At 32.1% G+C, this 26,812-nt stretch overlaps 1 protein-coding gene across 3 annotated transcripts in view; it reads left to right on the forward strand.

Moving 5' to 3' along the window:
• Positions 1-26,812, forward strand: part of LOC106689696 (puratrophin-1) — an 898,854-nt gene that overhangs the window by 156,955 nt on the left and 715,087 nt on the right. For all 3 annotated transcript variants that reach the window (XM_067051911.1, XM_067051912.1, XM_067051913.1), the window contains exon 2: positions 19,475-19,969. In XM_067051911.1, the coding sequence (XP_066908012.1) occupies positions 19,475-19,969 (495 nt within the window). The remainder of the gene's footprint in view (positions 1-19,474; positions 19,970-26,812) is intronic.

The raw sequence follows: 26,812 nt of genomic DNA on the forward strand, positions 1-26,812 counted from the left end.
AAAAAAAAAAAAAAACCCACACCTAATTTCGGGTTGCGAAGTTCGCTTAAAACATTAAAATATATATTTTAATCAACTTAAAACCACTAAACTTCTTTAATTAGACGTTAAAAATACAACATTGTATATTCTAAAATAATAAATTTGTTCAAATCTAGAACTTATTTATTACCCTATATTTTCTTTTCTTCATTGAACGGAATATTATACCAAACATGTCGGCACCAACAGCTGAAGCACCTAAGCGCGGCTATCTCGGACGACCAGAGAATCAAAGGAACCCAAAAGCGGCTATCTTATATCCTCCAAAACCTGACAACAAGGGACCAGCAGCCAAGGTCCAACCCACTGGTCCAGCATCTTTACCACCACCAAAATTCTCTAAAGATGCCAGCCACGTTAGAACCACGGACGAGTCTCTCAAGTATCAAACTTTGTTCACCACCAACATGGAGGTAAGGGTAGATAATCCCTTCACAAAATTCACTGGCCCTTACGCTTGTATCAGCGACATTGTAAATTACATGTACGCTCAATACACGGCAGATGATAAAACTCTGTCCAGATCCATCCTCCCCAATTTGGGTTTACGAGGTTCGTAACCAATATGGATTTAAAACAAGATTTTAAAACTATAAAACACACAGCTAGACACAGAAGATTTGAGTCTATGCTCGAAAGGCTACCCGACGGGGAACCCTTTCCTTTCAACTATACCTCTTCAAGGATAGACAGAAACGCTTTGTTTGCTCTGAACAACGAGTTTGATCCCAGGATCATCTCTGCAACTAGAACAGAGTATCATCGCGCACGCCTCAACCTAGATGACCTAAAAGCTGATTTGATGCAGTATGATTGTTCTAAACCTCCGCGACACGTACAACTATCATATTATATGGCTCTCGAATCCGTCCGCCAGGACTTAAAACTATTCGAAAACAAGATCATCCCTCTTACCACTGGTGCAGTCGCAAAACTCCCCGACTTCCCAGGAGCGAAATCTCCAGGACTACCATGGAAGACGAGAGGCTATAAAAAAAAACGTACTAGACGAGATCAAGAAGACCTGGTACCGTATAGAGCAGGGGCATGATGTGGAGCTACCAGACGTAGCCTGCTATGCACGAGCACAAATATCAAAGAGAGACAAGAACAAAGTTCGCGCTACATGGGGCTATTCTCTCACCCCATACCTAGCAGAAGGCGCATTATTTTACCCCATTCTTGAGAAACTCAAGAGTGAACAAAATCCAATCATTGCATATGGCACTGAAATCGCCACAGGTGGAATGAATTTCATCAATGATATGGTAATAGCATTTCCAACACTACCCATCTTAATGGGTGATTGGTCTCGCATGGATAAGACTATTCCAGCTTGGCTAATCCGAGATGCTTTCAAGATCATTGCGGAAGCTATAGACTGGTCACACGTTCAAGACGTTGATAGCAATATATGGGAAGGCTCTGGAGAAGGTCATTGCAAATAGGCTACAAGAGTTCACAGAAGGAATGGCAGGCCTCTCCAGGAATCAATTTGGCTTCCGGAAAGCGAGATCCACAGTAGATGCTATCACGTTGGTGGTGGAAAAGACTAGGAATACTATAGCAGGGAAGAGATGGAGAAGAGGCGAAAAATGCTATTGTTCTATTGTCACGATGAATGTGAGGAATGTCTTTAACACAGCAAGATGGAGCTGCATCCTGGATGCCCTACTGGTAATGAACGTCCCTGAATACCTCAGGAGTATCATTCATGACTACTTCAAGGATAGGACCTTGTTATGTTCGACAGAGGAAGGCTCGAGAAGGTTTAAGGTGACGTGGTGTACCCCAGGGCTCGGTGTTGGGACCTCTGTTGTGGAATGCAATGTACGACGGAGTCCTTAGGCTTAGTCTACCAGAGGGTTACGAAATAGTGGGCTTTGCTGATGATATCGCGGTGGTCGTCGAAGCAAAGTATAAACAAGAGCTCATTCTAAAGGCCAACCATTGTGTCGCTTCGGTTCGAGATTGGCTAGAATCTGTAGGGCTGCAATTAGCAGACAGTAAGACAGAGGCCCTTCTAGTCAGTAGCAGGAAAGTGAGGGAAGCCATAACCTTGAGAGTGGGTAGGCAAGAGATCCAGTCCAAGCCTTCCTTGACTTACCGAGTAAGAATCGATGATAGACTCCGGTTCAGAGAGCATATCCAGCGGGTGAGCGATAAAGCGGCAAGAATAACCACCGCACTATCACGTTTAATGCCCAACATAGGCGGACCCAGGAACAGCCCTAGGTTGTTGATATCTTATGTGGTCCCATCCATTCTGCTCTACACAGCTGCGATATGGAAGGATGGATTGGGTACTGAGGCCAACGGGAGACCGATGGTGTCGGTGTATCGTAGGTGTGCGCTAAGAGTGATTAGCGCGTTTCGTACAGTCTCATACGGAGCTGCTTGCGTGGTGGCCAGGATGCCACCGATTGAGCTGATCGCAGATGAGAGGAGCCGATCTTATAATAGTGTTATTCCACGAGACGAATTAAGAAAGGAGACTATAAGAAAATGGCAACGTCGCTGGAATATGGCATTCAGTGGAAGATGGAAGCACAGGCTGGTGCCCAACATCAAGGCCTGGGTGAATAGGAACCACGGGGAGGTAGATTATTATATCACCCAGTTTATCACAGGGCATGGTTGCTTCCGAGCCTACCAGTATAGGTTTAAGCTCGATGAAACTGGGGAATGTCCATTGTGCCAAGGAACGGAAGAGAGTGCAGAGCACGTTTTCTTCTTCTGTCACCGCTTTCATAAAGAAAGGAGAGGCTTCCGACGTGTTTGCGGCTCAGACCCGACAGCAGATAATAGTGTCAATATTATGCTGCTTAACAAAGATTATTGGATGGCAGGCCAACGATTTGCTGCGCAGGTGATGTAGAAGTTAAGGAACGAGGAGAGAGATAGGCGAACCAGAAGATACCCTAAAACAATGATCAGAAGATACCCTAAAACAATGATCAGAAGATACCCTATCCGTGTCTTTTGAAGATTTCCACCGACCCTCATAAAAAAAAACAAAAAACAAAAAAAAAACACACACATATACGCATTAATTTTTTTTTTAACTTTTAAAAATAGCTTGATTTATAAACAATGCAATCCTAACGAGATTTTTTCCTCAATCATATGGATTGACTTTTTTGATTCACTTTATTTTAATTTTCATGTTTCCTTGAATGATGGCTGTTATCTCTTTTTGTTTTTCAGCCCTGAAATTGAGGTCGAAACGTCGGGACGAACAAAATCATTTTTTATTTATTTGCTGACCGCACCTCCCGACCATCTACTCCACAAATTAATTAATCTACGTTCAACTATCAATACCTCATCGTTTCAGATATTTTGCGGATACGTCAACTTTCAGTAGTATATCCTGAAATTTAAACGACAGATTATGAAAATTTATTAAAAAATTCATTATTTAAAAAAATTAATCATTTATGTTTTACTACTTATCAAAGCCACGAATTATTCAATTCCCACGTTGTAACCTTTTGTTATCCCGGGTGTCGAGAGGGTTTAGAGGCACAATTCAATTTCATTATCACTACAACTGGAATTTCTACAGATGGCAACTAGCTAAATGACGTTACCACCAATGGTGTCGTAAATCATCATAGATATTTACACTGGGAGTCATAAATGTCAATGAAGGTCGTGTGTCTGGTTGCGGTCTGCGGCAGCATAGGGAGAATTGTTTACCCTCAGAGATTCCCCAAACCCCAAGCAGCTGTATGGAAAGGTTTCCTTTATTTATTTTTCTCGTTATTTATTTATCTTTTAATCTCCTTATTGCTTCTGAAATTCCATAAATATTTTTCTTCTATATAGATCGCCAAGAGAAGAACATTAATCTTTCTTATATTGGTATTCCAATCATCTTTTAGTTCATTTATCATTTTTTTTCAACTGTAATACAAATAATATTATTTAAAAATATATTATGTTGCAAATTCCTCTTAAAAACTTACCGAAATATTATAAATACGAATTAAGTAATATATGAATATATACGTATTAAGAATTTTTGTGAAAAAAACCTTTGTACACTACTGTTTTTGTTTTATATATCGAAAGAGGTCTTTAGTTATATAGTATTGATTATTTATTTTAATTAAGTTTCATTCTTTATGACTATTTACTTGCATCGTTCTGTTTATATTTTCTCTTCTTTTTTTTTTTGGTGTTCATTGGTTGATATCTTGCTCTTTGTTCTTAACCGTGATGAAGGCTAGAAACCCAAGGCCGAAACGTTGGCACTATTAAATATGTTCTCTCAACTTATTTGCGTTATTTACTGACAGCAACCCCCACCATATTCTCATCTGTAATATATTATAGTTCGAAATAGTCCTCAGTTTTATATCATAGCTCTAAATCTATATTATGGTTCTATAATAAAGTTTCAAATGGTTCTTAATTCTGTATTATAGTTCTAAATCTGCATTATATTCAATTTTATAGTTCTATATGATTCTTCATAATAGTCCTTAGTTCATAAATAATTTTATATTTCTTAAATTATACTAGGAGATGATGGTTGGAGGTGCGGTCAAATGAAACACGAATAAGTTGGAGTAGCTTATTGCCATTGTGCAATTGTGCCAACGTTTCGGCTAGAGTTTCTAGCCTTCATCAGGGCTAAGAACAGATGTTAACATATTTTTGTTCTCTCAATTGTCTTTTTCTTTCCATATTTCAATTTTTAAATTATTAATAACTAATACATTTATACTTCTTTGCATTATATAACTTCATTATAATTTTATTTTCCCATTCTCTCATCACTTCATTTTATTAATTCCATTCTGTAAAATTATTCACTTTATGTCATTCTGTTTATATTTTATTTTTTATTTTCTATACTTATTGGTTGTTATCTTGTTCTGTTCTTAGCCCTGATGAAGGCTAGAACCTCTAGCCGAAACGTTGGCACTATTAAATAAGCTACTCCAACTTATTTGTGTTTCATTTGACCGCACCCCCAAGTACGTCATCCACGGTCAACTATCTCTCATAATGATGAATCTTAAATTATAATATTTTGAATTGTTCACTACCAGAAATATTTTATTTTCACAATCAAACCCACCACAAACAAAACAAAATAGTTGTGTACATTATAAAATATTCTGAATTAGGACGAAATTCAGAGCGTTAGATTAAAATCAAAAGGACAATGTGACTACTGATAAAATTCTTGATCATGAAGATGTGAAAAGAGCCCCGAAACAAATGTTGATAAAAAAATTAACAAAGAAATTAATATGAAATCTTTTTCTGAATAAGCAGAGTTTTCGAGACTAAATTGTAACACAATTCTTTTTGCTCTTTCGCGTTTTGTATATTACCAAATGAAACTTTGTAGGTCTTAGTTGTGGAGAATAATGTACCTTTTGGTAGTGAAGTTGACTTTGTAACTTATAGCATTACTCATCCACCACATTTGACACTTCACAATGGGAACAGAAATTTTCAATGAAGAGTTCTTGCAAAAAATCTAATTTAAAAATAAAAATATGATATTGGTAAGTTTTCCGACAATACACGTCCTAAAGGCTTAAATCTACAAAATACATAATTTGGTAAAAGTCTTCCTAAGTAAAAATCTCCAACGAATAACACTATTTGACGTTTGAATTTCCTTAACCCGTGATTGTAATTAAGGCATTTACTTAATGAGGTGTATTTTTTTCTTGACGGAGATTAGACACCCCTCATTCAATCGAGGAAACCATCGATTCCAAAGGTAAATTTAATTCTCTAATGATTATGGAATAAATTGTGACCGTATTCAGCACAAGTTAAAAAATTGAAAATAATTATTTGCGGTTTTTGGTATCTTATGCCTTCAGAACACATTGTATCCGAGATGTAACAGATATAATGTAGTTTTAAAATCAAACATTGAATTTTTTTTCCAATACAAATTGCATAGACTGTACTCTCAAGTACGGTAGGGCAGAGTTTACAAAACCAACAACACTAATAAACCAAACTTCATTCACCATGACTACGACCTACCACGTTTCATTTCGAAATTCCCAAAGCTATGGAGAAAAAAATAAAAGAGAGTTGTGTCAATGGACTCGTGATCATCCTATTGATTTATTAGACTAAATCATAAACATTTTATATTATTTAACGTTTCAATTACAGCTTAAAGATACTGAAGCTAACTAACTCTTCATGAACAGTTGACTCAACTCAACTACCTGAAGTAGTCTAAGCATAGTAAACAAAAAAAGTTAATTTTTACTGAAAAAAAAAAACAACAAAAGAAAACAAACTTTCCAGGGAAATAATAAAGGTACTCCTTATAAAAGTATAACGAAGAATATCAAGTCTTCAAAAATTTTATTGCAAGGTTCTGACACCTATTTATTGGTCTTTATACGAAATATTGTATGAAATTCTATCTATTTAAAACCATTAGAATTAGCTTAGTGAGAAATAATAGACTTATTATTATTGAAACACGTACATAATGTTATTTTGAAAAAGTAGAATTACATTGTAACTGACTGTACATTATTTACACTGAAATTAAAGGAAAAACATTTACATAAATTTTAACTATTTGTTCTATTGCCAAAATACCATTTTTTTTCTTATCACCACTACTAAACGACATACAAAACACTATTCAATTAAAAACAAAATTTGTAAATTTAAGTAAAAAATCATAGGAAACAGTTACTATAGGCAGTAAAACAGGCCGGAGAGTTACTATAGAATTCGAAAAGATTCAGATCCATTATTTAGGAGGATACGTAAATAACAATTAATATGGAAGTTATAATTGCGTTCAAAAAGGCAAATTATTTTTTATGAAAATTTAAAATTTAGTATACCCAATTATTGATGAAAAATTAGGATTGTTAGGCTATAATGTTTGTTATAACTGGAAATGTTTTATTTTCAAAAATAAGAAAACATCATTAGCATAAAGAATACACAAGGCTTGAAATTTACTTAAACAATAATCACTAAAAAGGGGTTTTTAAACCAATTTAATATTAAGTAATTCTATATTCATGGAATATTCAATTAAATTTTAGGAAGTAGTTTATTTATTTCTAGGATTATTCAAAGCATACAAGTTGGAATATCGAATGGAAATTAATTCATGTCAAATAAAGGGTTCTTAAATTTGTACCTAAGAAATCAAAATGTAACAGTACAAAATTCACAAAAATGATTTGAAAAGTCCACTGGACAAACGATAAGCGTGCACATAACTGTCTGAATTGAGATTTCAGCGGCATCTTCTGTACAATTAAGTTATACTCAATATATGAAAAACTTAATAGACTTCATGAGATTAGAATGGAGGTCACTGGAGTCAATGGAACTAACTGTGGACGAGAGAAGCTCGGGGGTAGAGCTAAAAACGCGGTTTTATCATTGAAGATCAAGACTGCTAACTTCACATTTCGCTGACAGCCTAAGGGAATAGAAGATCCAACGAGAACATTTTAGGTTTTTCTCAATTAAAAAAGTTCAGGAGGTGTGCACATGAAATACCTTAATATTTACGTTTCAATAACATTTACAGTATAGCTTGTATCATCTCTATAAAAATTGTACTATTTCTTAACAGAAAATATGTTTTTTATTTGAAAAACAAAACAAAACAATATTAGGTAACTTCTGAAACAAACAGCAAGTCAGTTTAAAGAGTCTTCATTAAAGAAATATAATCTTGAGATATATAAAATAACTTTTTTTTCTCCTCGTGAGCTCCTGGATTAGCACTTCTTTCCTCAGAAGCCACCATACGCTGACGAGCCACCAGGCTTTATCTGAGGCTGTTGCGATAAAGAAAAGTATAAGGGAAATGAAAACAATGGTAGAAAGTGGAAGGGGATGATGGTAGAGAGTAGAGAACGAAATGTGCGCTATCGTCCAACTAATCGGAGCGCCGCGGGCCCAACCTCGCTGACCCAGGCTCCATCAGATACGTCCAGGTTTCAGTTTCTCTTCATCCTCTTTACTTCTCCTGTTCTTCTATCCAAAATCAATTTCCAGTTTCTTTTTATCATCCCGGCGTGTGTAGTTTCTCCCGGACTCACCTGGAATTCCGAACGACTGCGATGATTTGTTTGTTTTCCGAGCTTCAGGGAAAAACGGGGTTTGTGATGTAGGATATCTACCTACGACTTGAACTTCATAAAGTCAAATGTGAATACAGTGAAAATTCTATTCAACAATGTATAAACAAAATGGATTTGAACCTGTCCATTCCGGACGTAGACAAAAATTTCATTCCCCACTAGCCCATTTAACCCATATTATATAAACAATTATTAATAAATAAAATAATAAAATGGAAGCTAACGATTCCAGAACTCAATTAGAAGGTAATTGATTATGTTTACAAGTACAGTATCGTGACAGTATAACATAACATATTGTCTATTACCACATATCAAGCGAAAAGTATGTGAGTACAAATGTAGTCATTAGGAATATTTGTAATGTTTAGTTTAACATGTTAAAGAAATATTTCTTGCTTTAAGTATGTTAAAACAATATATAAACATAGTTAAGATTCTGGTAATAGGTTTGCTAAATGGTGAATGTCACACAACAGACAAGCTGATCGCCACACCATTTTGTCCGTTGTATTGATCGGTTAGTTCCTTGTAGTTCGTGTTTTGTTTATTAATATTTCCAATGTTTTTAAACTCTAATAATGTAATGGTTAAAAATCATTATACAGTAACAGAAAGAAAAAACTAGGAGAGGTAAAAAGGAATACGCGAGATCTATTTCTAAAAGATTACGTTACAATGCAAGGTGCCCTAAAAATGCACTTGGAGCTCCTTTCCACATAACCTAAAACATTGACTTTAAATTAGGTTACTCACAATCCTATATATCACAATAAAATTAAGCCCGTTAAAACTTTTTACATCTAACACATGAATTAACTACTAATCGATTACCATGTCAATTTATTTCATCTAGTAATTTTTATAAAAATAAAATACTTTTAGTCGCTTAAACTGTAGCTACTTATTGGTCAAAAATATATTAAATATATATTATTATATTGCCAACAGACCTAGGTCTAAGTTCTAGCACCGTATATTTCCTAACACATCGCATGTTTCTTGACATGTTTGTTGAAAGGGTGGGTTCACCACTCCCGCGCCTATTTTTTTGTGAGTGCTACCCCTAGTTTTGCATTATTTTGTGCTTGAAAAAATCCCTTCTTAATCTTAATACACTTAAAAAATATCAATGCAATCTTTCAGTCACAAAACCATACAAAAAAAAAAATTAAATACGCTCTCAACAAAACGGTAGTTAAGACCTGTAACTCGAATAATGCTTTGATTTATATATTTATGAGCATTAGCTAAGAAACGAGATGTACTGAATTCCATTTTTCCGTTTTACCCCTTTTTACATTTACCTTAGCGGACACCTTTATCTAATGGAAAAATTATCCTTTCCGATCCGTAATAAAACATTTTGAATCTATTTAAATTACATGATACAATAAAATAATTGTAATATATTTTAAATGACAATAAATAATACTAAGGGATGAAAAACCTCTTAGTGTTTTCGAAAATAAAGTATTGCACAAAATATTCGTACGAAAAAAGGTTGAATTAACGGAAAAATTTAGAAGATGACACAACACTGAGTTAAGGGACCTACAAACGGTAAATATAACACAAGTTATAGCATTGCGGCGTATAAGATGGGCGTGTAAGGTTCTAGGGATTTGTACCGAGTATATACTTATATGTTAATAAACACTGAACCAACAGGTAAACGTCCGAGGGGTAGACAGAAACGTAGATGGGAGGATTGCGCTAAAAATGATTTAGTGGAATTAGGTTTGGAATGGCATCACTGGAAAGATGTATGCAGACAGCCGCACTTATCGGAATCGAACCTTCCGGTTCGTTAGGCCTCCATAATTATTATTATTATTATTATAATTAAATAATATGACTACTTGACGGAATATTATAAATCATATCTTTCTGCATTGACCAAAGAGACAATAGGGAACATTGAACTAATTATAAAGGATATTGTGTCAAACAAAATACATTAATTTACCGAAAAATTGACTTAATTCTACAAAAATAGTTTTATGCCAACAGTTATAATGAAAAATCATTGTGAATGTCTATTACATTATATTAAGTAAAATGAAAATAATGAAAACGCCAAAAATATATTATGGAGCAATATCAATTTTCGTATATGTTATCATTTGGTGATTATAAAAGTATAAGATAACTAACAGAATTTACATAAATAAATAATCAGTCCACTGCTCTGTTAGTGTCGAGTTTTTTTTTTTTTTAATAACCTGAAAGAAGTTCTTCGAATTAATCATTATTAAACTTATATGGAATGTTTTGGAGAAGGAAAGGTAAATGACTTAATTTTTAATTATATGACATTGATCCTCATTGTTTTTTCCTCGTTTCCACTAACTGTTGTATAAATAATTCCGGGAAACATTTTCCTATTCACATTAGATACAGGGAAAAAAATTGCATAGTATTAAAATTTAAAATATTGGAAAATTGAGTATGGAAAAAATTACTAGAATGTTGCAGTGCTTCTCCAATTGGATTACCATAGAAATATGGTTGATGGTAAGATACCACGAGTCATGAACCAAATAGAAATAGTTCTCATTATGCACAATGAAAAATAATCACTCACAGAATCAGTAACCTCGTAATTTAGTCAATGGGCGTATAATTTAGTAGTTAAATACGTCCATCCATTTGTTATATACTTTTTCGAACCCCTAGCTTTTCACTACACCATTACTGTGATATAACTGTTACAAAATAAGTCTCAACCTGTCGTTTTAGTAGAGTTTACTAACGGTTCACCTAAAGTTCCGTTTTTTAATTTTTTTTTACTAAACAAATCCATACAGGATTTGCATACACATAGAAATTAATTTAACATTGCTCTCCAATAAAGGTTAATAAATAAATATGTTATTTAAAAAAACACCGAGTGTTATAAAAAACTCTTCGCACCGATGAATATGAAGCAATTTGTATGAAGCGAAAAGTGTGTTCCATGATACTTGATTTGGTGAGAAAGAATTTAAATTGAAAATTAAAAATATCTTGCCAGTGTGTAATTATATCAATTATTTTATTTCAAATCTTTCCTATGTATTAATATTAATAGTATTATTGTTTGTAAAACTACTGATGAGAAAATATTAATAATTTATTTTTAGATAAGCCTTATAGAGAAAAAAAATTCAAAGTAGTCCTTAGGATCTAGTAAATTTCCTACAGAAAAAAAAATATTGCTTCGAATACGTCCCTTTCATTTTTACTACAGAATATTTTTTAAAAATAACAATTATCCAAAATATTGACTGCTAGTTAACTTCAATGTGTTCGATTGTCTAACAATACACTATTCTCATCTGAATTATAAACGACATACCAAGAAGAATTGATTTTTACACATTATTTATTTAGTATTTCCACGGCTACATTATTTTCGTCTCTCCGTAGTTTTTATGTAGTAGGTAAATATATAGCATAAGTTCACATTAGTGGAGTGGTCAGTCAGTTTTTAGTCGTTTATAGTATACCATTCTGTTTGAATCATCTAGCCCTAGTAAGTAATGTTCAAAACCTACTAAGCAGTCTCAGCATTTGATAATAATAATTTATGAGGACTAGATAATTAAAGTTGCGGTCATTTAAACCGCAAATTTCAACACAAAAAACAACGACATAAACAACAAATTTCAATTTCTTGAGACAAGGTAATTATTTATTAAATAAATCAAAAATTTGTATCCAATTTTGTCTCAACACTTTTATTTTTCACCAGTCCAACGTTTCGGCCATTTTAGCCATCCTCAAGGACATCTTCAATATAATTTCTTCCTCACATAGATTTCAAAGTTTCTTTTGCAGGCAATTCTGCCCACGTTATAAGTTAAAAGCCTATTTTTTTAAAATTTAAAATCATTAATATTTAATTTTTCTTATATTAGTTTATCCGCAATTAATACACTATCATATAACAAACCATTTATACCCGCTTATAATGGTTTAATTTACTTTAGGCTTTTAACTTATAATAAAGAAAATGACCTGGGCAGAATAGCCTCCAAAAGAAACTTTTAAATTAATGTGAGGAAGGAATTGTATTGAGGATGGCTAAAAACGTTGGACTGGTGAAAAATAAAAGTGTTGAAAAAAAAATTTAATAAATTCAAAAACTTATTTATTGGTGCCAAAGTTTCAGGCAGAATTTCTAGCCTTCTTCAGAGCTGTTTTGGAAGGAGATCAATCGTACATTGAAGTGGTTGCTATTGATTTTCGATCTCCTAGAAATTTTGGCCGAAACGTTGGCAATAAATAAGTTTTTTTAAACTTATTTGTGCTATTTTCCAGACACACCCAACTATCTTCTCCTCATATATTATCCACGGTCAACTATCTTCTCATCATGATACCGGTACTGCTATTTGGTGGGGGGAACAAGTCCGGCAAGTGGACCTAGCGTCCTTTTTGCCAACCCCTGAAAGTACAAGAGCCCGAGAGGAGAAAAAGTCAGTTATTTCACACCAATTTTTTATTAAATAATTGAAAACCAGGTATAATTACTAGTCAAAATTGATGAGTCTGCCAAGTATAGGTAGGGGGGAAAAATTGCGGCTGTTTCAAAACGTTAAAAATGATTAATTGACACCAACAACAATAGAAAATCATTTAAAGAGTATCATTTAAAGTAGAGTAAATTTGCCAAAATGTAAGTCCTAATAGAGCTAGTTACGTTCAATATTTCTAAGGATATAGCTTCTTAAAAAGCAACCCCCTTGGCAGGCTTATCAGTTTTGACTAGTAATTATACATAGTTTTCATTAAAGTAATCAAAAACCGGGGTGAAAAAACTGCCTTTTTTTCTTCCAGGCTCTTCTACTATGACGGTTACCTGGGTTGCTGGCGCGTACTAACCAAGAAGTGTCAAGATTCATTCTTCGAGGGTTTTTAATTACGCACAGGTTTTCCTTAAATATCCTAGCGTTTTCTCAGCTTTTCCTGGAAAGCAACCACGTTGATAACCTAAAGTGTATCAAATGATAATTTAGGGATTCTACTATTTAGCTACTCCTATCTAAAGGGTTCAACCATTTTTCTACTAGTACCAAAAGGATCTCACCGTCATGAAGAGGTTGCGACCTTTTTCGTACAACCTTACTTGAATTTTATTTGTCGCAATTCTCTTCTACATCTTAGAAACAGTTTAAAATAAAGGTCGAAAATGTCTGGTCCACAAAGAATAATGTTCAAACTAATGCCTAGTTTAAATTAGAGAGGGTACCCCATTCCTTTTCCGGTTACACCCAAATTACAAGTAATCAAGTTATTCATGATTAATTTGATTGCCTGTATTTTAGTTACTAAATTATTACCCACTTCAGTTTAGGTATCGTTATAAAAAATATTACTTGAAGAATCACAACTAATTGCCACATATTTTCAATGTTTTATTGATAGCTATTCTGAAATCTTGAAAATTGCACTTATACACGAGACCTCCAGACGCCCTTTGTTAAGGACATGAGTCATAAAACAAATAAAGTAAAAATATGTATCCGAAATCGTAATATAACTAAATTGAATTAATACAGTCCTTTAAAAAAATTAATTAAGTGGGATTTCAAGAATCGTATACGAAGAGCTTTATCGGATAGATCCTGCCACCGCAGGCAATTTGAAGAGCTCCAAGAGTTAGGTCTTTTTCTTCTTCAACGGAGTAACCTATCCTAAATTGTATAGAATACCAAATAAAAAAATATCAGGAAATCATTTCAATTGGAAATACATGCAATGCAAAAAGAGAAAATCTTTCCAGCACTTTTAAGTACAATTCCTTTCAATTTTCATTACAGTACAAACTGAACTTAATTCTACTTAATGAAACCGCAAACCGCCATTACTAATTTATCGGTAATAATATACTTTCGTTTCTCAGGAAGATCAATCAGGTTTTTTAAATCAGCAATAGCTCACGTTGCAAACCGCAGCAAGACAATTAGTCGATGGCCGGACCCAGGGCTTCCTGGTGACGGATGATACCATCCTACTCCTATCCTTTCTCCTATCCGGCAACCAATCAGGAAATAAAACTATCATTCCTTAGAGTATAATAGCTATCCACCCTGGGAGCATGGAGTTGTAATATATTTTGTCAACAAACTAATAGCTGTAAATCGTTATCCAACATTAGAAAGTCGCCTTGTTCTGTGATTATACCAGCGCCGGATAATAACTCATAAAGATTAAGAGAAACAAGATCATTTATTAGCGCCCATGCTCAACATCTTAACAAGGCCAATTCATAATTCATAAAAAATGATATGATTACAATAATTTATTTTATTATTATTAACATTCCCCTTCATTTATTTTGATTTGGTCATTACTTTTATCACTGTCAATGCCGTTGAATCTTAGCATTAATACTACTCTTGTTCAAGTTGAAATATAATTTTTTTTCAATCTATATAAATCATTAGAATATTATTTATCTGTTTGACAGACAAATTAACCACCATTTTCTTCAACACTAATCTCCTTTCATCAGTCCAATTATTAATATAAATCAAGTCCTTTCTCCAATTTTGTGATGATGGATGGTTGACTGATCTTATTTATAATAATAATAATAATAATAATAATAATAATAAAACCTTAGCGATCCTGGAAGTTCTATGCTGTCAACATATCAATGAACAATGACACTTGTTCAAAGCCGAATCCACGAGGAAAGTTCTGACCCAGTTCATCCACCTACAGTTTGATCTGTCCCTTGGATGAGCGTTGATTAGATTTTAGTTCTAAGTTCGTTATTATGCCCTACAACCTTCCATATAAATATTATACATGCGTGTAAATTTGTATGTAAATATTGTACAATAAGTCTCCAAATCTTTTCGCCTATCATCTGAATTGTGGCCTGCGGTTAAGGCATCTCAATCTTTCTTCGGTCCAAATAATTCACATAATAATAATGAAGGTCTAATGAACCCGAAGGTTCGATGCCGATACCACCAAACGCTCTTCACATATATCTTTTCCAGTGATGTCCCTCCAAACCTGATTCTACTAAATCACTTTTAACGCGATCCTCCCTTTAATGTTTCGGTCAACCCCTCGGACGTTTACCCGTCGGTTTAATAACTCTTAACATTTTAGGGATCGGCTTGTTACTAAATCCTATAACCTAACACGCCCATCATAAACGCCGCAATGCTATAACTTGCATTATATTTACCGGGTGCAATCCCCATAATTCAGAGTTGTGTAGCCTCATAAATTCTTTCGTTAATTCATCCTTTTTCGGTCCGAATATTTTACGTAATACTTTATTTTCAAAAAACCTAAGGCGCTCTACATCCTCATCCCTAAGTGTAAGAGGCCACGTTTCGCATCCATAAAGAACAGTAAGAAGGAATTATCCTACTAGTAAGTATTAGCTATTAATTATAATTATAACTATTATAATAATATAGTTAATAATTATAACTATTAAGTTCACTTTTCATAATTCGTTATTTATTATAAGTAGTATATTGTAAGGAATTATTTATGGGTAAAAATAAAATAACAATAATTTATTTGTATTAATGTAATAATCACGACATTTATTTCTTTTTCTTTATCAGGGAAAATGGTAATTTTCAAACGATCCGAAATAAGGTTGAACGAGGCCCAATAAGTATTTCTTTACATTCATTAATAAACCATTTTAGTGCCAGGCGATTAAGATAACCGGCCAAATTTTTACTGTTTTACTATGGTTTGGAAAAAGCCTCATTAAAACCCAACAAAAACTATACAATCATAATTTTTTTTAAAAGCAGTGTATTATAGGCAAAATAGAGAATACATTATTTAGGTAATTTCCCAGATTTTCGGCGTTATATGATTTTTAAAAATTCAGAAATATTGTATATTGTATTAGCTAGAATAAGAATATCCTACATTTTGTTTTTAACTTAAATTTTTATGTTCAGGTAACTTGTAGAACCTATACCTACCTGGCTTCATAATGTTAGAAACAAGTTAAAAGCACAAGCCATGATGTATTTTTTTTTGTTTATATCTTAATTAAAGTACCAGAAAACACAGAGATTTCAGATATGATTTTCAAAAAACCAATTCCTATTTATATCATATGAACAAACTGATTAGATTGTTAATTCGAAAGATAAAATGTTTAATTTGCAGAGCTAATCAGTCTATCATAACATTTCAATAAACCAAAATATATTTAATGCCGACACAATTACTTCCTGCTATTGAATTTTGGCCCAAATCCATAATATGAGAATATTTGTGTTTTTTTAAATTTATTTATTGCTATTTACAACTGTACATGCATTAGCATACATCCAGTAAACTTGATTTTAGTTTAAAATGGTGTGATACAAGCGTGTAGAGAAACGATTTTATATTAGCTGGTCTCTTGGCTATCTTCTTTTCAAGCACCTCGGAGGATTGTCAGATATGTTAAAGGAAAAAAGACTTGTGGGTTTGGGTGGTTAGGGATTTATAGTGGAAGGAATGGTATCTGGTTCGGGCTAGATCGGATACATATGGAAAATTAAAATCTTCATATATGATTGGAAATATAATATAATAATTAAAAGATATTTGTTTTATAATAGGAAATACTGAATTCATTTTACAGTAAAAAGTATAAGTGTTATAAAATGACGATAAAATTAAAAATAATTTTACTTTCGATAGTAAAAAAAATAATAGAATAAAAATATTAAGAAAATATTTTGTATAACAGATGAGATGATAAGAAACAAATAATTGCAAAGTGATGTACGATGATAAACGGTATTGAAATAGTATCGGTGGTATGGGAAAGTGGCTAATCTGCAATGTTTGCGAATTTGGATTTTGTTGCATATTAATATAGTTTTTCTATAATCATACACTGGATCACACATAAAGTTAAAAATGCAACTATACATATGACCAGTCATATTAGCTCTATACATTCACCAGCGGTATTGAAAGGAGAGGTACAGCAATGTTAAATTCTGTTCTCAAATATATAAAAAAAATATATACAAGTCTCTGATTATTTCCATAATGACATTAACCTCACGAACCTGGTTCATTAATATCAGGCTTCGTAAAAGACTACTAAACACGAAAATAGGTTTTTAGAGAAAAGCAACGAGAACATCCATACATAAAAGAATGAAAAAGGTAAAAATACGAGAACCGATAAAGGTGGAAAAGAACATACCATAGAAGTAAAAAAATATATTGTAATGAATATGTTTAAAGAATATACGAGGTTCAAGATAATTATGGAATGGTATTTGGAAGAAGGGGAAAAAAAGACCTAAAGTAAAATGAAAAACTGAGGTAGAAGAAACTTTGGAAGACTTGTAATCACATATCTCACATTATCATAAATTTATTTTCAAGGAAAACTTTAAAACCTATAAATAGCCTCAAAACATCAATATTAATCGAATTGATAAACAAAGAGAACGTGAAGTATGACAAAATAAATCCCCAAAAAATATATAACTAATTTATATTAAGTTCAGGAAGATATCTTGATTTAATTAGTATAGTCTACATGAATCTCGAAAAACAATTTATTTTAACCGTTTGCAATATCCTTGTATACGAAGTGAAACTTGGGAAATTTATTTTTATCTCTAGCTTAACTACCATGAAAACATCAGTTATACCCAATTTAGTTAATTAACAATAATTGCACTGTATTTTTTTTTTTTTTAAATAGTCAATACTGACCACCCTAGCGTAATAAAGCGTAGGACCTATCCAACCGTAATATTAGAATCCCTCTGGGACATGCTCTGCTGAACCTTGCATTGTTTAAAGAATCAGTAGATCGATGACCCTTTAATCCTACATAGCGGTACTATTACAACTTTTTCTAAATAATCCATTAATTAGTTAGTTCTATAGTGTGCTATAATTTTATTTATTTGTTTTAGTCTTAATAACATATTGTACCAATAACTCAAACTTGTGGGATCATACAACAGTACGCTTCTCCCCTGTTCCAAAACCTGTACACTGCATCCACACGAAATTTTATCTATGAACTATAAGAAATAGTTTTAAAATTTCAAAAATAAAAATGAATTTTCGACCAATTAAGTTTGAGTTTCCAAAAATATTTAAAAATTAGTTTTTTTGTTAGATTGAGATAAAACAAATAGCATAAAAGAAAATATTTTTTATTGACCAAAATAGGGAATGACAATTACTGTGGTCTAATGTATCTACACTAGATTACCACCAACGAAATATTTGGACCCTACATGCTTGTATCTGAAATAGCAACTTAAACAATTTATTAATCGAATTCTCTTCAAAACTCGAATTATTCATTTGTATAACGATATAATGATTTTATATTTATATAACGATAAAATTACAACTAGCATATTTTATTATACTGAGAATTTTTTTTTATTAAACTTTGAGAAATAAATTATAGTTTAATAAATATTTAAATAAAAACGTCCATACTCATACATCCACTAGTTTTTATTATGAATAATATTATATAATAATAAATAAGATGAACCAAAAATGGAGATAAAGAGGTATCAACAATAAATTTGAAGCACATCGTACATGTATATAGTCTTTGTTACGATTATTATTGTGAAGAAAATGGAAATTTATCACCCATTATGCGTCATTATTCTTAAGGTAAATTTGGTGAAACATAATTTGATTAAGTAGAATTTAATCATTTCACAATCGGGTCCTAGGTATGTCTAGTTTTTTCATGTTTGGAAATAGTTCTGCATGTTATAAAAAATAGTATTTTATATGTACCTGGTTATTAATTAGTCTATGTATGATAGATATTAAAACGCGTGATACATAAGCCAACATTACGATCCGAACTGTAGTATCTTGTTCCCTTTTTTACTATTTCATTCACAAAAACAATTTTTAGAACATATAAAGCATAAAACTCTGGTGCGGAGGATTGAGTGATCTGTTTCAAAGTCGACATACTGAATTCTTAACGAAACCACATCTCCTTCATCATTCACTTAAAATAATCTTAGAAAAAAGAAGAGGCAAAAAATCTAGCCATTGTCTTAAATATGTTTGTTAGACTAAACAGTTTGAACGCCTTACTCTACTCATGCGTGGCACGAGATAAGCAGAACGGTACTTCACGCTCTGCCCATGACTGTCACGGGATAAACAGTGTGGTACTTGATGCTCTGCCCATGACCGTCACAGGATGCACTGTGAATGGGTTAATAATGGGATTGTACACTTTTTCGTTCATAATTAAAACAAAATAACAATAAAATAGCTGAACATAATTATCTAAATTAATTTTTTTTTTTCGTTTGTTCTTACAGGTAACGCCCAGTGAAAAAGCGACTCAAGAGAAAACTGAGGAAACCGCCTGGACAGAAGAAGATGAAGAAACTGTCGAGTTTTCGAGAAAAGGCCTCAGTAAATCGAAACGTGTCAAAAGTTACATACAGAAGAAGTGCAAGGATGTCGAAGTCAAAGTCAGATCACGTTCTAAATCGGGTTCAAGGTCCTCTGCATCCTGGTACGTCTGCACGGAAGACTCGAGGACAGAAGGAGGCACACCCGAACCATGCAGTAAGATACAACCTTATCCGATCCAGCCTTCGACAAGTGATAGCAAAGTGGCAAAAGTATCAGAATCGAAAAGAGCTTTCGAGGAAGCTTCTATTGCACAAGAAGTACCACAGGCTGTGGTCATCGAGCAGCAGTTAATAGAAGAATCCCAGAAGCCACAAGAGGAAGATAACTCAGACACGGCTTCCGAAGGGACGCTACTGGACGAGACCCAGCATGATGAAATTACTCCTCAACCTCAGGTAAACTTCTATAAATTTTATTGCATGATTTAAAAGTAAAAGTTGTTTTTTATTGGTTTCACCATTCTAATATTTTAGCAAGGGTTAACGTATAGGTTAAGAGTGTGAAAGAACTTGGCCTTCAACTCTTGAGCAATACAAACATCAAAGCCTCTGAAATGTATATAGGTATATATAAGTTGAATTGAAGAGTGAAAGACTACTAAACGTTATTATATCGTCGTTCCACGTTTGGTATATATGTATGTACCGTCAAAGCTGGTACTAATCCTTTAGTAATTGCTAAATTGAATTGATAAGTAATTTTTGGACTATAATACGTTCAAATCATTAACTTCGTATTACATGATTTAATTAACAAAAAAAATTTCCATTAAATCGAAATGAAAAAGTTTTCCATCTAGGTACGAATTTCGTTTGTTTCTTACATTATAACCAGGAAAATAAACACTAAAATTGTTAATAAATAAAAAAAAAAGAATGTGTATAATATATACCGTATTGTAACTAACATTTTTAAAAGCCGACTTGTTTTAGACCCAACTGAACCTGATACATTCCTATAACAGAGTAGTAATTGTCAATCATAAACAGTCAATTTAGCGTTAAATAATCTTAATCTTGCAAAATCTTAAAGATAAAATGAGTATAGAAAGCATTTAATAGGAAAAATACTAACTTTTTTTTATCAAGAAATCACTGTTTAATTCTGTCCACCATCAGCAAAAATCTTGAACCAATCAAACGAAACCGGGCCATAATTAAGCTCCAGAGAAGGTTCTGTACACAAAAAAAAATTCCAAAACTAAGTGGCTATAATGTTCAAAACTATATCTACTTAACATAGTGTAGTTGGCATTAATTCCTTTTTTTTAATTATTCTTTTTAAACTAAATGCTAACATGAATGAATAGAAGGGACTCAAAAAATAACGATCAAAGCTAACATTTTTTTTAAATTAATATTAATAATTAAATAAAGTGATGCTTAACATATAAAATAATTTCCAGAAGTATAAATATAAATTTTCATTTGAAGTAAAGGTGGTAACCAAAATTTAACCGGCATTTCTCTCTTGGCCTTGTCATTTTCTTCTGAACTAATATTTTCACAGATTGTCAAATAATTATTTTATATCGTTTCAAAATACTGAAACTTACTTTCCTAAGTAAATAATATTAATAATGAGTGTAATTATTAAATAAAATAAGCCTTAACAAAATGTATTATTTCACTTCAATAATTACATTAATATGAAAAAAAATCTTTGTAATTCTTAAAAATAAATACAAGTAATTCTTAAAAAATAGGCAAACAATTTTTAGCTTGGCTTCAAATATTTATCTTGATAAAAAGAACAAAAAATGAGCTCTTAAAAGAGAGTTATTAAAGTTACACATTTATACTGATATGCATAAATATAAATTCACTAACTTATTATGTACTTTTGAAATTATAAAGAAGAACTTAATATTTTCTATTGTTACATTTCAGCAAGTATTAAATTAAGGAATAGATATTTGGTGATTTTTATAATGAGGGAATACAATCTACACAAGCATTTCTTTATCTCAATATCGGCAATGCCTTAGAATCTTAAATTTTCCACAATGTTTAAAAAAATAACTCTAAAAATCATTACACTGGGTTTAATTTATTTCTCAATAAGTACAGACACATAAAAATTAAATTATAAAACTATTTGGGACTGATACTTCTTAAGCTTGGTAAAATGATTCAAAAACAATGAATTTTACCTTTATTATAATAGTTGGTAAATGATTGATTATAAAACCGAAATCCAATAGTCGTTCTGAGATCTGACTTTGTTGCTAAATGTCTGTCTGAGTCTTCTTTGTCAAAGGCTGAGGTATGAGCGAAAGAAATATTTACAAAAATAATATGTCTATAAGAAGCCATTAAGAAATAATATGTAACGACTTTTTATGTATGATAAACTTAAATAGATTTATTTCATAAATGTATTATAAAAATCTAAATTCGTACTTTTTAAAATGTTTTTATTTTAATTTATGTTAATTCTAAAATGTTTGTATCTTGTTCTTTCATTTAGCCCTGACGAAGTGGGGCGAAACGTTAGTTTACAATAAATAGTTTTCTTTTACTATTTCGCTACCAATATTGACTGCCACTCGGACTATCTTCATTCAAGTAACAATTTTTTATATTTAGGAATAAATTTTTATGTTAAAAAACACGTTTTGGTTCCTTGAAGTATTTGTATCGAGATGTTTCCATTGAAAGTAAATAGGGAAGAAATAATTTTGGAAAATATAATGAATTAACATTCATTATTACCCTTACCAATTGTCACAAATATTTTGTATAATTTAATATAGTTTCTTGTCACAGTAATAAAAATGATAAAGCTTCAGGGATAAAACTATGCATTATTTTGTTATACTTTATTGGTCTCTTTCAATTTTGAAATTGCTTAGGTTGCGCATACTAAGCAAAAACTCAAGTGTAATCCCACTCCCCACTCGCAATGGATGCAAAACTTGGCCTCTTAAGGGAAAACAGCGCCTAAAAATAAAGTATTTGTACCTGGATTAATTTAATTAGTAATTTGTATCCTGTGAAATGGGTTAACAGGAAAATTTAGAAGGCTACACAATGCTGAATTGACGGGACTGAATATAATTCAGCATTGTGGCAAATAAGATAAGCGTTCAAGTTTGTTAGATTTAGAAACCAACGGATCTCTAAAATGATAATAAACTGACGGTAAACTGCCTAGAGGTAAGCCGAAATGTAGATGGGAGGATAGATTTAAGGCCGCTTTAGTAGATTTGAGTTTAAATTGTGTCACTGGGCAAATGTAAGTAGGGAAAGATTGGTGATATCGGCATTGAACCTTTGGATTCGCTTTCATTTCTAATATCTATTATTATTATACATTGGACATTTATTAATTTAAATTAAAAATACTTATAAAATAGAAACTATGAAATCACTAGATCATTATTTTACAATACTGTAAAAAAAAAAAAGTGAAATTTGTGATATCACGTACCGCAGTAATATCTTGGGTGTTATATACTTTTAAAAAATATTTAGCGTCAGAGTCCGCGTACAGCCATGAAGTTAACGAGAAGATATTCAATTAACACTAAACGTCACATCAATCAAAGCTTACGGACGTTGTAAAATCAGCCATAGCTCTCCCTGTTCAAGATTGTAAATCAAGTTTGCATTCCGTTGGTAGATCATTATGGTTAATTTATACAGGCTAGTGTGAATTGGGAACATCCAGTCGGAAATATTCTTTGAAAATAATAATGATGGTATTTGTTTTTTTGAAAAGTGAAAATGTAAAAAAACAAAACAAAAAAAACAACAGTAATTTACTGTAATTTTATTTTGAAAATAGATAAAAAACGAATTGAATGTGTGAATAGCGAAAATAGTGTGAATAATGAATTAATAAATATAGCATTTATAAAAGGTTATCCTGCAGCAGCCTGGGCTTCAGTCTTCGGTTTGAGGTTGGGTTTCCCAGGTTGTAGGTCACTGTTCTTAAACACTTTTTTGATGTAATCCTCTATTGACTCCATTTGTAATTCCCGATGCAATTGGCTATTTCTCATGAACCAAGGAGCATTAACTGCGATTATTAGGACTTTGTTTTGAAATTATTGTAATGTTTTCCTTTTCGTAAGGATGCCGTTCCCCAGACTTCACAGCCGTACATCAGCAGTGACCTGAGAATTGTTTTAAATATAAGAACTGTTGTTTCTAGTTTTAGTTAGGAATTTCTGTTTAGGATAGCATATAGCATAGAAGGTTTTAATAGCACCTTCTGCGTCATATTTATCTATTAATTTATTATTTATTTATAACCCCAAATTTTTAATTTTTAAGTCTTACAATAATAAAAGTTCATTTCTTAAAAAAGATTGCCAGTCTTTCTGTAAGCATATACTTAGTATTCGGATTCATCAAAGAACTAATTTTTTTTTTTAATGTAAGGATTTATTTATTCCTTGTAGGCACTTTAGCTTCAAAGACATATTGATCATAAAGAGAATAGTATCTATAATGTTAAATATTAAGATTACATAAAAATAAAAATGTAAGACACGCTTTACTAAGGAATTGATAGTTCTCTGAGACAGATTAGTTAGTATTGGTTCCAAAAATTCTTACTTTCAAAATTAAATTTTTGGAAAACATTAACAATTCATATCTATTTTTTAATTTTTGTAACTAGAATATGACATAGTTATATATAACATGCAAAAACGTAAAAAAAAAAAAAAAAAGTTGACCTTAAAACTGAACCATACGATCATTAATCCTTTCTACAAAAATGCTTCCTATATCTAATACACTTATTTTTAATTTGTATCTTAGAAGAAAAATGTTTTAAGGAACTTCGATTCACATTCCAATCAAAGAGATCCGTCCGACCTTTTAATATCGAGTAACGTCATATCTCTTTGCCTCTCTCCATCTTTTTGTACGGACCCCTGGGAACATCTTCGTATACCATCCATTCATACTTTCGTAACAGGATCCTCTTGCATATTTACATTACTTTCCCACACCGATCTCCCTGTCACTCCGTCAAAGTAGTGCGAATGTAAGAGAGGATACAATGTTCTGAAAGGCCTCAGTTGTTCAATAGATCAAGTGAAAAAGCTTTGAGGAAACAGTAGTTCATACTAGACAAATATGACATTGTATGGTATAGCTTCAATTGTTGACAAGTTGGGTAAACTTGATTTTACAAGAAATAATTAAGTTTAAAACGACATCCATAATCTAATGTAAGATGAAGTTCTGATCATAGAAGCAATTTGGCGAAAGTGGATGAACATACCCCATGCAGAAGTAGAAATTCCTAGAATTATTTTTACTCCACAAAAAAATATAATTCTTTGAAGAAAAGTAAAAAGCTCGTTAAAGTCGATGGGGTTGCATGTTATGTCTCCTCTAGGAAAATAGGACTATTTTTGAATTTTGGTTGTATAAAGTACAACAGTGTAATAACGTTAGATAAAAATATGCTTATCCACCTCAATTTATTATACAATATCTTCAAGTCATTAAGCGTTATTGGTCATTTTGGTCATTAAACAACTCATATAATATCTGGATTATCTCTATAGGAAGTCTGGTGGGTCAATTCATAAAAAGATTATTTGAGTAATGGCTGTGCTAAGGAGTAGTGAAGATGCACAAATTGTGATATGAGATATGAGGTTTGAAGTATATGAATATGGGACAGTGGTCCCGAAACGTTGTACCACGTTTTAATAAAAATTTCATTAAACTGGAAGTTATTAACCTCAAATAATATTTTTAAGAATGAACTCATATAATAAAAACTGTGCATGCAACTCATAACTTTAGGTAACACAAGATTTGAAAAAAATGTTTGGAAACCGAAGTTCACTTTAATACATTTGCTTTCGGGAGGTTTCTCTATAGTTAAATAAACTGAAATGATCCTTAATCAAAAGTCATTTACTACTTTACAACGTATTAGCCGTCACGAAATAAGGTGAGTCTCCGAAATTAAGGCGTTGCCAACTTCACAGCATAACACACCATTAATTAACGAAAGGTTCAGAATCTCTTGCATGCTCTTTTAAGTTCGTTGCAATAACAGAAGATTGCTAAAAACAATTATTTTGATACCTAAACATCATTAATACTTTTATGGTATATAATAGGAACCTTAGTTAAGGTTTGGAATACATGAAATATTAATTTGAATTACCGCTTATTTTGGCATAGGCCTCTAATTAGTCTAAATATTGCAATTTTGGCTAATTTGGGAAGTTAACTTCTTCATTTTATTACATAAGATTCATTCTTTTGTTTGGTTTAAAGAAAAATATACAAATGTTACCAGATGACAATTGAAAACAGTTTAATAGCAGTCAAATCAATATATTTAATTGTTAATACCATCACTCTCTTACAATTATGCTTTCTCAGGTTCATTATGCATGCAATACAGTGTTTTATGGTAAAGAAGGAATAGTGCAAAAAAGATATTTAAAAATAAAGTCAGTAAAAACAGACCGTATAATGGAAACTTCAAGGTGCACTACAAAACATACAGAGAATAGACTAACCTCAATAACAGCTAGAGCAATATTAAGAATAAATTGTTTGAAAAGCACCAAAATGTCCAGTCCAGCTGACAACAAGTGTTTTATAAATGAACTAAACTCAATACTGTTACAACTAGATTTAGAGCTTAACTGTGGAAAATTTGAGCCTGAATGGTGTCCAAAAATATTTGTTCTTGGCATGATTAATCAAACTCTTGAAATACTCACACGTTTTAGGAGAAGTGGTTTATTCTTAAGCGAGGCCTCAGCTGACCACTGCATTAGTGAACTACAATCTATAATCAAAGAGGTAGAGATGGCTTCAATTTGTGCACCAATATTAACAAATACTGCTTACCCAGATACTCTAAGAGCTTATCTGGAAGACATTCAGAGTCCTGTTCAAGATAATTTAACGCACACAAGTAAACAATGATTGCTCCTCTCCCAGAGAAAGATTAGATTGGTAAAGTATCCAGGTGAGATTTGTATTGACAAATCCTTATTTCTCTTTCCCTTAGTAGATTTGAATCTGTCCTCCTCTTACTGTTTCATTTCTTTTCACTAGGTATTTTTCTTTACATCATACAGCAAATTTCCAAAGTGGGCTAATCCAAGTGTTTAGTGGCAACTTTTTTATTTAAAAAAAAAATTGACGAAGCAATAAAAAACTTCACAGACTCTATAAGAATTTGCATACACGACAACACGACGACCAGTAAAATTATTAATACTATGCGTACTAACTTGAAAA

Source organism: Halyomorpha halys, unplaced genomic scaffold, assembly GCF_000696795.3.
Source record: "Halyomorpha halys isolate HHAL.00 unplaced genomic scaffold, Hhal_1.1 Scaffold47.1, whole genome shotgun sequence".
Taxonomy (NCBI): Eukaryota; Metazoa; Arthropoda; class Insecta; order Hemiptera; family Pentatomidae; genus Halyomorpha; species Halyomorpha halys.